Genomic DNA, 12,033 nt, shown 5'->3' with positions numbered 1-12,033 from the left:
GATGGGGGGGGGGGGGGAGACAGGGGCTGGCTGGTCAATGGGAAGAAAAGGGGGACATATGTAATATTTTCAACAATAGAGATTTTTTAAATAATAATAATAATAATAATAAAGGAGCCATTGTAAAATTGTTTCAATGAGCAACTAAGAACATGCTTGAAACAAATGAAAAATATAGAAAGTCTCAGTAAAGAAATATAAACTATAAAGAAAACCCAAATGGAAATTTTACAACTTAAAATATATAATAACCAAAATATAAGCTCAATGGGTAGGTCAACAGTGAAATGGAGGGGACAGAGCAAATACTAGTAATCAGTGAACAGGAAAACAAAAGATTAGAAATTAATCTTAACAACACAGAGAAAAAGAGTCTGGGGGTTGGGAGGAGGAAGAACAGAGTCTCAGGGACCTGTGGGACTAAAATAAAATATCTAACATTCATATCATTAGAGTCTCAGGAAAGGAGAAACAGGGCAGGGCTGAAAAAGTACTAAAAAAAAAAAGAAAATACAGCTAAAAACTTTCCAGCCCAGCCAGAGTGGTTCAATGGTTGAGCATCGACCTAGGAACCAGGAGGTCACGGTTAGATTTCCGGTCAGGGCATATGACTTGATCCCCATTATGGGGCATGGAGGAGGAAGCTGATCAATGACTCTCTCTCATCATTGATGTTTCTATCTTTCTCTCCCTCTCTGTTCCTCTCTGAAATCAATAAAAATATATATATTTTTAAAATAAACTTTCCAAATTTGGCAAAAGACATAAGCCTAAAGATTCAAGAAGCTAAGAAAACTCCAAACAAGACAAACCCAAAAGAATTCCATGCCAAGACACATCATAGTCATATTTCTGAAAAGTAATCAGGTTAGGTCTCGGTTTAATTTCTAACTATCCTTCAGCACTCTGTTTAAGTAGGCTCTCCTAATATGCTATCCCACTGCACACTGGTACTCTTCCTTCATAAGACTCACTACATTTATAATTACTTGCTCAATTACAAGTAGTCTTCCCACTGAGCCACGCTGGCCAGGCTAGTAGTAATTGAAGACTAATGAGAATTTGACTGTTTTATGAAAGGATATAATTTGCAATTTCCTTAAATTTTTTTAAAATCAAAATAATAGTTTGAGATAGTTTTTAAAGTTAACCATTACTACAAAACTTTAAGGAAAAACAGTAGTTTCCAGTTCCACTTCTTATGTTCAAATCCCAGTCCCCAGAGGCAACAGCTTTCTTTCAACTTTCTTAGTTATTTCTTCTGATGGTTTTATTAAACCATAAATTCCATGAGGGCAGGGATTTGGTCATTGTTACATCCATAGCACTTAATGAAGTGTCTACCAAACAAAAGTTGCTTAATTAATATTTGTTGAACAATGAATGAATAAATAATTCTTCTTCTAGAAAATGTCTCCTCTTAACTACCAAACTATTTTGTCCTTTTCTCACCTCTTGATCGGTTGTGATTGCTTCCAGGTTGGCCTGCCCTTACCTTATTAGTATGTAGAATCTTGCATGAATGCAGCTGGCCACGCATGAAGCAACAGGTAAGCATAAGAGCGAATGGCATAAACTGGGGAATATTCCAAGTCTGAAATCCCTTCCGTAGATGAGGTAGTGTGTCTGAAAGTACAAAACAGGTGAATTCAGGGTTATAGTGGCCAAAAATCCTTGTTTAAAGAATGAAGATGAAGATTTTAAGCAAAAGTATTAATGAAATAACGGTATACAAAAATGTTGAAACTCTCAACAAGATTTGCAACTAATGGATAAGAATCAAAATGACACAATATTAAGAAATATTAGGACATTATAAATTCTACAAGATTATTGTTTGGTCAACTTTAAGAGCTTGAATTTTACCTTCTACTTATTTAAAAAACAAAACAAAACTCTAAATCTGCCTGGCCAGGGTGGTTCAAGTGGTTGAGCATCAACCTATGAACCAGGAGGTCACAGGTTCGATAACTGGTCAGGCCACATGCGCTGGTTGGGGGCTGGGTCCCCCTTTGGAGGCCAATGATTCTCTCTCATCACTGATGTTTCTATCTCTCTCTCCCTCTCAGTTTCTCTCTGAAATCAATAAAAATATTAAAAACAAAACAAAAGAAAAAGCTTAAGAAAACTCAAAATCTTATATTTTCCTTAAAGCACCTACACTAAACATTCTTTTTTTTATGAAAAATGTGATGTGAAAATTTCACCTCTGAATTTTCTGTAATACAAAGTCAATCAACTTATAAATCTAAAAATCAAGAAATAGCAGTATAAGCATACTATTTAGTAATGATATTTATTTTAGTAACCATCAGAAGAAATAACTAAGAAAGTTGAAAGCGGTTGCCTCTGGGGACTGGGATTTGAACATAAGAAATGGAACTGGGAACTACTGTTTTTCCTTAAAGTTTTGTAGTAATGGTTAACTTTAAAAACTTTCTCAAAGTGTTATTTTGATTTTTAAAAATTTTTAAGGAAATTACAAATTATATCCTTTCATAAAACAGCCAGATTCCCTACAGCCTTCAACTGGCTGGCGTGGTTCAGTGGTTGAGGTCAAGGGTTTATTCCTGGTCAGGGCACATGCCCAGGTTGCGGGCTCCATCCCCAATAGGGGGCATGCAGGAGGCAGCTGATCAATGATTCTCTCTCATCATTGATGTTTCTCTCTCTCTCTCCCTCTCCCTTCCTCTCTGAAATCAATAAAAATGTATTTTAAAAAAAATAGTCACGACTACTAAATCATCAACTTAGAATACAAAAGTGCAAATAAAGTTATTTTATTACTAGTAACACGTGTATATAATATTTGTATCTTGATTGGTAACAAGGTCCCAGGCAATGAAATCAAGAACAACAAAAATACCCAAAGAAGTCACCTACTGGTTCCCAGTAGTTGAACGTTTCATCACAGTCAGAGATGTTGCTCAGAAGAGCAGCACATAACCTTGCTGAGAGCAAGCACTTGAAAGCAGTAGATCCTTCCGGTGCCCAAACTTGGCCTGCTTTGTTCCCAGATAACCTGCTCAGAAGCAAAAAAAAAAAAAAAAGAAAAAAAGAAAAGAAAAGAAAAAAAAAGAAAAAAGAAAAAGAAAAGGTATGTGTCAGGAAGTGCCTGCTAACTAGAAGGCCTAAAATTTGACAAAAAAAAGACAGGACTGGCAAGGGACATTAAAGCCCTGAAGTATTCTCCAATAGCGGCGAGCAGTTAGCTGTTCGGAGCAGATCAACCTTCATCATTCCTTCCACTTCCTGCTTTGCAGGTGTAAGCGAGTGCATACCCTGTAGTTCTCGGCACCTATGACGCTCCATTTACTCCCAGCCAACTATCCACTCACTTGAAGACCACAAAGCTCTCACCCCGTTTCTTTCTTTTCGTAACAAGGCCATTGCTCTCCGTGGCTTTATTTATTCATCAGCTCATTTATTCCAACGTACAGAGGCCTAACATGTGCAAGGCGCTGTGCCCTCTTCCAGCTCCGTCTGCTGACAGCTCCTTCGGCGCAGCCCTAACCTGCGGTTCCCGGCCTGGGAGAGAGGCGGGTGCCTGCTGGAGGCTGTGGGGCCTTTGCATGAACGGGCCGGGGCTTTGGGGAGAATGAAGGAAACGGCGAGACCCCAAAAAGGTGTACTCTCGGCTCTCGCCGCTCACACACAGGACGCCAGCCCCCGCCGGGCCGGGCCGGAGCCGCACCCCAGGTTTCCTTACAGCAAACTCGGACCCGAGGTGGAGGTCTAGGACGGGGTGGAGACGGAACGCTGACCCGCCCGGGAAGAGCAAAAGGACCCGGGTGCAGAGGCAGTTGGGGCCCTGGGCCGTTGGGCTCGCGCGGGTGGAGAGCCCCTCGGGGGCCCTAAGGCGGCGGCCGCCGCCGACCTCCGGTCCCCGTCCCCGTCCCGGCACATATTCCGGGACGTGGCTCCCCGCCGCCCCTCTCGCGGGCCGCACAGCAGGTCCCGCAGCTTGTCCCCGGCCCGAGGCCGTGTCTCCGCCCGCTGCTCCCGCCTCCCTTGGGGCGCTGCCGAGCCCCGGCGGCTGGCCATGGCCAGCTGGGACGAGAAGGTAGAAGCCCACGGACACCCTACGGAGAGGGCGAGCACCCAGGCATCGCGCTGGCTGGCAGACGGCGTCCGCCGAGGGACAAAAGACCTTGACATGCGCAGACAACACTAAATCACAGCGTGGTGGGGCCCATGGGGGCACATCCTAGGGTAGAAAAGAAAGAGGACCTGAGACTTCTTTCACCGTCACAGCTGTCCCTTCCACACACTCGCGACGCTGGGCATTCCTCCCTGCCTCTAACTCTCGCCGCCTTCACTTCTCAGCATTCTCCACTCTCCTGCAAAAACCATTCTTCAGTGACCCGCCCCCCGCGCCCCCCCACACACACACACTCTTAAAAGAAAGCACAAATAGAAAGCTTTCTGCAAGGTGAGTACGCGTAGATATTCAGTTAAAAGTCATAGCACAGCTGCCTACCAAAGGGGAGGCCCTTAAAAAGTCACTGACAACTTGCCCTGTCTGTACTTTGGTAAGAATGGTAAGGACAGCCTGTGGCTAATAGTAGAAAATAGAATGAGAAAAAAGTGGGGGGCAGGGGCGGGCTGGAGAGGGCTAATGAGGGGGGAAAGGGAACATATGTAATACTTTCAACAATAAAGATTAAAAAAATTAATATACCTAGAACTCCCCTCCTCCCCCCCGCCCCCGCCAAAAAAAATGAAAGACAAGAAATTCTATGTGGCAAATTCAACCATATACCAGTGCTGTCATTGCTACTGTTACTGGTCTCGGGCTGCCTGTCGCTGTGTCCAATAACGAAGGCAGGGTTGAATCATATTAGGCGTTTATTGCGAAGGCTAGCCAACCAAGAAGACAGGGCGCTTACAAGCATTCAAATTCTGTCTTATAGCAAAGTGCAGGAAACAGGATTATAAAGGGGAAGGGGCTATGGTGAGGCTGGGAACGGAATGCAGCTACGTGCAGCCCTGGAGGTCCGCAGATGTCAGCTATTGTCCTTGGTTATCAGGCGATAAGATGATGTTGATCAGATGATGTTTGACTCCTGGTGGATTGGTCTGACCATGATAATCAGTTCAGCTTGCTGGATTCACAGCTGAGTCATGCTTCAGACAGGCCTTGAAAAGGAAATTTAAGAAAAACTTAACCCCCTATTCACATATGAGAAACTTAACCCCCTATTCACATAAATATATGTGTTCTAAGATTTAAATAATATGGTTATTTTTCAGATTAATTAAAGTGCTCTATCTATCCAATTATAAGTCCCCCTATCATTACTACAGCATTATGGTAAGCATTTTACATATTTTATCCTTTTTAAATTTAATATCATAACACCCTTGTTTTATTGAGAAGGAAACTGAGGCCTGTTAGGGTCACCAAGGAAGGCACAAGGCCAAAAGTGGTAAAGAATTATAAATTAACTAGAGGCCTGGTGATGAAAATTGTGCACAGGTAGCGGCCCTAGGCCTGGCTGGCAATAAGGGCCAATCAGGGCCTTCCCTCCCCTGGCTGCCAGCCGGAGCCTTCCTTTGTTCTGCGCCACTACCCGCCCCCATCCCCCCCCCCCCCCCCGGGGGCAGGGCATGTCATAGCAAGGGGGCGAACTCCCATTTGGGCAAACTCCCGGGGGGACAATTTGGAAATTAACCTTTTATATATCGGATAGAAATTAGGTCATCTGGAGGCCAGATGGGCTGAGGCCCAAAATTGGTGCTGGGCACCAGGGATGGGGAGTCAGAGGCTTTCAAAAGTACTCTAAGTGGGCTTTTTCGGTAGCAAACTCTCTGGGCAGTCCAGATCCTGGGAAAGTCCAGAGGGGAAAGACAATGGTCTTAATAAGTGGAAAGTGGTCTAAGCAAAAGGGAATGTCAGTTGTAAAGTGGTCTAAAGGTCAGTTCCCAGGGGAGGGGTTATTGATTCAGTTATTGGATCAGACCTAACATTCAGCCTTTCTGTTTTATGCAATAGGGATGGAGGTCATTTCTTCCATCTGAGAGGGGACATCAAGATCATAAGGGGATGGACTTTGATTGTAGTCAGCTGGAGCACTGCATAGATTACTCCTGGTTGGATCGAGGGGTTGCAGCAGCATGATTTCCCCAAGAGACTGGTTGGTGAAGACTCAAAAGCCATGCTGAAGAAAAGATGAAAAATGACGCAGAATGCATGAGCCAAAACCGAGGATGAGGAATAGGAATGTTAATGGTCCTATGAAAGGAAGTAAGCTGGTATACCAATTTATATTTTTTAGCCAGTAGCCCCATGAATTTGATTGATGTTCTCTAATCTTTGTGGTCCTTTCCGTTAATTTTTGGGTGGCATCCCTCACTAGGCCAGACTGGTTGACATAAAAACAGCATTCTTCCTCCAGAAAGAGGCATAGACTCCCTTTCTCTGCCGTTAGGAGGTCTAGTCCTCTCTGATTTTGGAGGGTTACAGCTGCTAGTGAATCTCTCTGATCCTGAATTTGAACTAAACTTTTGGCCATGTCATCTGGGCTTTCTTGTAGGTCCTGAGACAGGATTTCAAAATAGTATAGAGCAGTGGTTAAGCCTCCTATGCCAGTCCCGACACCTGTTGAGATACCGAGGGTTAGAGGAGAGGGATTATCTGGACTGCCCTTTTGTGTCGGATATGATGGATTGCAGGGACAGTAAGATTGATTATTGGGGGCTACATCTACATTGGGTGAGAGGTAGGTTCCTGTCCAATTGGTCGGGAGGCAAATGTATGTGTTTTCCCCACAAAAGATGAAATATCCCTGATCATGGAAACAAGCTGAAAGGTGTAGAGAGAAGAGGTGGACTAAAGGGTATGAGGTTCCTTTTCCCAGTTCCGCCCTCCAAACTGAGAGGGTAGTTCCATGGTGCTACCGATAAGGGGTGACAGATGAGTGGTTGAGATTCTATTGCAGTGAAAGTGGGAAGGAACACTAGAATGGGCTGTTATCCAAGGGAAAAGAGAAAGGGAAGGAAAGGAGCAGTGAAGCCTTGAGCCTGGATGGTTGAATAAGAAATAAAACAGCCCTAACCGGTTTGGCTCAGTGGATAGAGGTCAGCCTGCGGACTCAAGGGTCCAGGTTTGATTCCAGTCAAGGGCATGTACCTTGGTTGTGGGCACATCCCCAGTAGGGAGTGTGCAGGAGGCAGCTGATTGATGTTTCTCTCTCATCGATGTTCCTAACTCTCTATCCTTCTCCCTGTAAAAAAATAAATAAAATATATTTTTTAAAAAAAGAAATAAAACAGATCATCTGTAGGAAATAACCATTGGCTTCTGGGGAGACCTGGTAGTCAAGCCCTTGGGACCACTGGCTGTTCATAGTTCTAGGTTAACTGTGGGGTTGCAAGCTGATGATGGGAGATGGCCTATTGTTATATTGTCCTGTGACTTTGTAAAGCACAAAGGGGCTTGGGTGATTAGTGGGGTGTGGAGAGTGATAGGCACTGTGACTGGGATGGAGGAAGGAGCTACCTTAGCAAGAGATTGAATATAAGTAGGGAAAAGAAGGGAGGCTTGATTTGCCTGGGCTGTAGGATAATTACCTAAAAGGGTGGAACCATGGGGTATGCCCTGCTAGTTTAGCTGCAGGTGGGGGAGTTAGGAGTACCTGATAAGGGCCTTGCCATCTGGGCTATAAATTATTTGACAGATGGGGTTCCTTTAGGAGGACCCAGTCCCCTGGCTGTAGGGGAGTAGGGGAAATGTCTCCTGTAAAAGGTTGAGGGAGGACCTGATCAATATGTTTTCTCAGTAATTGCTGGGCGAGATTTAAAATGGGGCAGCCCTAGCTGGTTTGGCTCAGTGGATAGAGTATCTGCCTGTGGACTCAAGGGTCCCGGGTTCAATTCTGGTCAAGGGCACATGCCCGGGTTGTGGGCTCGATTCCCAGTAGGGGGCATGCAGGAGGCAGCCAATCAATGATTCTCTCTCATCATTGATGCTTCTCTCTCTCCCTCTCCCTCTCCCTTCCTCTCTGATATCAATAAAAAATATGTTTTTAAAGGGTTAAAAAAAATGGGGACACAGTCTCCTAGAGGGGTCTCTGTGGAAAGGGAAGTTTCCTAATAAGAAAAGTCTTCATATATGAATTCAATGAGACTAAGAAAGGAGGTTACACAGCAGGGGTGGGGGAGGGGTGCCCTGATGCACTTAAGGGCTAGAGGTAGGAGAGTAGTCCAAGGTTCTTTAGTTACGAGAGTTAATTTAGGTGAGACTTAATTAAGGAATTTGCCTTTTCTACCTTGCCTGAAAACTGGGGCTGGTAGGTGGTGTGTAAGTTCCACTGGATGTTCATTGTGGAGACCTGTTGAGTTATTTGAGATATGAAAGCAGGTCCTTTATCTGATTGTAATGAGGTGGGGAGGCAGAATCTGGGAATGATATGCTGAATGAGAGTTTGAGTGACCTAGGAGGACTTTTCAGACACAGTGGGGAATGCTTCTACCCAGTATCTAATAGGGTTAAGAGATATTTGGTTCTTTTAATAGGGGGCATGTGAGTGAAGTCAATTCACCAGGCTTGTTCAGGGATTTGGCCACTAGACTGATGAGTGGAGAAAGAAGAAGGTCTAACCTGTCCTTGGGGAGATACTGAGTACCAAGTAGGACAGGTTTTGGTGATATCTTGCAGTAGGGGCTAGGCTAGGACATGTGATGAGGGGTTTTAGGAGTTGTAAAAGTAGTCTGTATCCTCTATGTAGGGAATTGTGAATGGCCCATAAGATATTGTGGGCCTGTCCCTGGGAAAGGATATATTTTCCCTGAAAAAAAATTTTTAAATATATTTTTATTGATTTCAGAGAGGAAGGGAGAGGGAGAGAGAGATAGAAACATCAATGGAGAGAGAGAATCATTGGTTGGCTGCCTCCTGCACACCCACACTGGGGATAGAGCCAGCAACCTGGGCATGTGCCCTTGACCAGAATTGATCCTGGGACCCTTGAGTCCACAGGCCGACGCTCTATCCACTGAGCAAAACCAGCTAGGGCTTCCCTGAAATTTTAACCATGGATCTTCCTGAGTGGCCCCAAGAGCTCATAGGGACTGAAGTTCCTCTGGCGTGTATTTGGATGCTATATAAGGTATAGCTAGGAGTTGGGGAGACGGAACTTCCTCTGAGCAGCTGCCTTGGCCTCCTGGTCTGCTTTTTCCCTGTATTATGGGATCATTCCCAACTTGATTTCTTTAGCAGTGTATGACTTTTTAAAGCTAGAAAAGGGGAGAGAAGTTCCTAAGTACCAAGCAGGAAGTTCCTAGATACCAAGCAGGAAGGACTGTGAATGAGCGATGGAAATAAACGTCTACGGACCGATCTAAGGACCTAAGCCATAGGAGAGTCAGAGCTAGGAGAGAAGGGGTCCCTTCATACATCAGGGGTGATCATGTCCTGACTCACTGAACAAACCTTTCTACCCATTCCGAAATAACCATCATTAGAATAAAAAATGTGTTTTTATCATTCCTTAGATTGATGTTTATGAACATGTTTTAAATATACTCTTATTCTCAAGAAAATATACCTTGAGAGAAACCAAGATGGCGGCATAGGTAAACACCGGAGTTTGCTGCCTCACACAACCACTTCAAAAATACAACTAAAAGACGGAACGGACATCACCCAGAACCACAGGAAGGCTGACTGAGGGGAAATTCTTCAACTAGAAGGAAAGAGAACAGCATACCGAGACTCAGAGGAGGCGCAGTGCGGAAAATACAAAGGTGCGGAGGTGCGCTCGGAGCGGGCTGGTGGCTGAGGGCGCGGTTGTCGTTTTCAATCGGGAGGGAGTCTCAGATTCTGAGCTCCAGTTCTGGGCGAGTCTCTAGGGACCCAGACTCAAACGGGAGAAGCGGGACTGTCTGGCATTGGTCAGAACGCGAGGGCAGCTTTCTCTCTGAGGTTTGCAGTGGTTGCTGGGACTCTGAGAGGCAGAGCCTCTGGGGAAGGGACTGAGAGCAGCCATAACTGCTCCCTCCGCCCACCCTGTAGATCCCCTGGGACCCACCTCGCCCAAGCCCTGCGCAGAGCCATTTGCCGGATAGCCTCAGGCAAAGGCTAGATTAGCACCTCCCCAGAGGACAGAAGTTTTCCCACTGCAGACATAGCTGATTCTCACAGCCAGTTGACCTGGAGGTTAAATCCCCCTAGTATTAACTACAACAATCAAGGCTTAACTACAACAAGACTGCGCACAAAGACCACTAGGGGGTGCACCAAGAAAGCATAAAAAATGCGGAGACAAAGAAACAGGACAAAATTGTCAATGGAGGATATTGAGTTCAGAACCACACTTTTAAGGTCCCTCAAGAACTGTCTAGAAGCCGCCGATAAACTTATTGAGATCTACAAGAAATCTAATGAGACCCTCGATGTTGTGATAAAGAACCAACTAGAAATTAAGCATACACGAACTGAAATAAAGAATATTATACAGACTCCCAACAGCAGACCAGAGGAGCGCAAGAATCAAGGCAAAGATTTGAAATGTGAAGAAGCAAAAAACTCCCAACTGGAAAAGCAAAATGAAAAAAGAACGAAGATAGTGTAAGGAGCCTCTGGGACAGCTTCAAGCGCACCAACATCCGAATTATAGGGGTGCCAGAAGAAGAGAGAGAGCAAGATATTGAAAACCTATTTGGAGAAATAATGACAGAAAACTTCCCCCACCTGGTGAAAGAAATAGACTTACAACTCCAGGAAGCACAGAGAGCCCCAAACAAAAGGAATCCAAAGAGGACCACACCAAGACACATCATAATTAAAATGCCAAGAGCAAAAGTCAAAGAGAGAATCTTAAAAGCAGCAAGAGAAAGAAACTCAGTTACCTACAAGGGAATACCCATACAACTGCCAGCTGATTTCTCAACAGAAACTTTGCAGGCCAGAAGGGAATGGCAAGAAATATTCAAAGTGATGAATACCAAGAACCTACAACCAAGATTACTTTATCCAGCAAAGCTATCATTCAGAATTGAAGGTCAGATAAAGAGCTTCACAGATAAGGAAAAGCTAAAGGAGTTCATCACCACCAAACCAGTATTATATGAAATGCTGAAAGGTATCCTTTAAGAAGAGGAAGAAGAAGAAAAAGGTAAAGATACAAATTATGAACAACAAATATGCATCTATCAACAAGTGAATCTAAGAATCAAATGAATAAATAACCTGATGTACAGAATGAACTGGTGATTATAATAGAATCAGGGACATAGAAAGGGAGTGGACTGACTATTCTTGGGGGGAAAAGGGGTGTGGGAGATGCGGGAAGAGACTGGACAAAAATCGTGCACCTATGGATGAGGACAGTGGGTGGGGAGTGAGGGTGGAGGGTGGGGCGGGAACTGGAAGGAGGGGAGTTATGGGGGGAAAAAAAGAGGAACAAATGTAATAATCTGAACAATAAAGATTTAATAAAAAAATAAAATTAAATTAAATTAAATTAAAAAAATAAAATAAAATAAAAAAATAAAATAAAATGAGGCTGGGGTCCACCTCGTTGGATTGCCATAGATTGGATTACGTGAAGCCCTCCATACAGAGTCTGACGCATAGCAGGCTCCCGATAAATGTTAGCAAATAAAAATACTCTGAGACACAACCACCGAGGTCTATTTTCTATCCTAAAACTGAGTTTGACTCATGTGAGCCGGAGAGAGAAGGCGTCACGCACCTGCACAGACAAGATGCGTCTGCTGGACTTGAGCAAGTCCCTCCCGGGTTATTTCCCGACCCCCACGGCCCCTCCATGCTGCTCACACCCCCTGGCTGAGCCCTTTACAATTCGAAATCTCTCACCCCTGGAGAGCATTGCTACGTCTTTGAACGCTCTTCTCCGGATTTCTAGTTCTGGAGAACAACCCCCTCTACTGATATGTTTTCAAGGGCTTCGCAACTCAGTTTCCCACTTACGAGAAAGTCCCTTCCAAAAGAAGTAAAATAAGTAAATAAATAAAGAAAATAGCCGAAGTGATCTTAAGACAACCATAAAATAAGACGCTTTTTGTGAG

General features: G+C 44.4%; 1 protein-coding gene across 2 annotated transcripts in view; it reads right to left on the bottom strand.

Moving 5' to 3' along the window:
* The window catches only part of ALG9 (ALG9, alpha-1,2-mannosyltransferase), a 109,591-nt gene extending 105,952 nt beyond the window's left edge, over positions 1–3,639 (bottom strand). The window contains exons 1-3 of one of the 2 annotated variants that reach the window (XM_014459873.2): positions 3,339–3,639; positions 2,884–3,022; positions 1,496–1,626 (exon numbers count right to left, since the gene is read on the bottom strand). In XM_014459873.2, the coding sequence (XP_014315359.1) occupies positions 1,496–1,573 (78 nt within the window). In that variant the 5' untranslated portion in view covers positions 1,574–1,626; positions 2,884–3,022; positions 3,339–3,639. The remainder of the gene's footprint in view (positions 1–1,495; positions 1,627–2,883; positions 3,023–3,338) is intronic. The other variant, XM_006093503.3, reaches the window with a different exon arrangement.
* Positions 3,640–12,033: the final 8,394 nt, after the last annotated feature.

This window comes from Myotis lucifugus, unplaced genomic scaffold (assembly GCF_000147115.1).
Source record: "Myotis lucifugus unplaced genomic scaffold, Myoluc2.0 scaffold_117, whole genome shotgun sequence".
Lineage (NCBI taxonomy): Eukaryota > Metazoa > Chordata > Mammalia > Chiroptera > Vespertilionidae > Myotis > Myotis lucifugus.
This window is presented reverse-complemented; position numbering and strand designations above follow the sequence as displayed.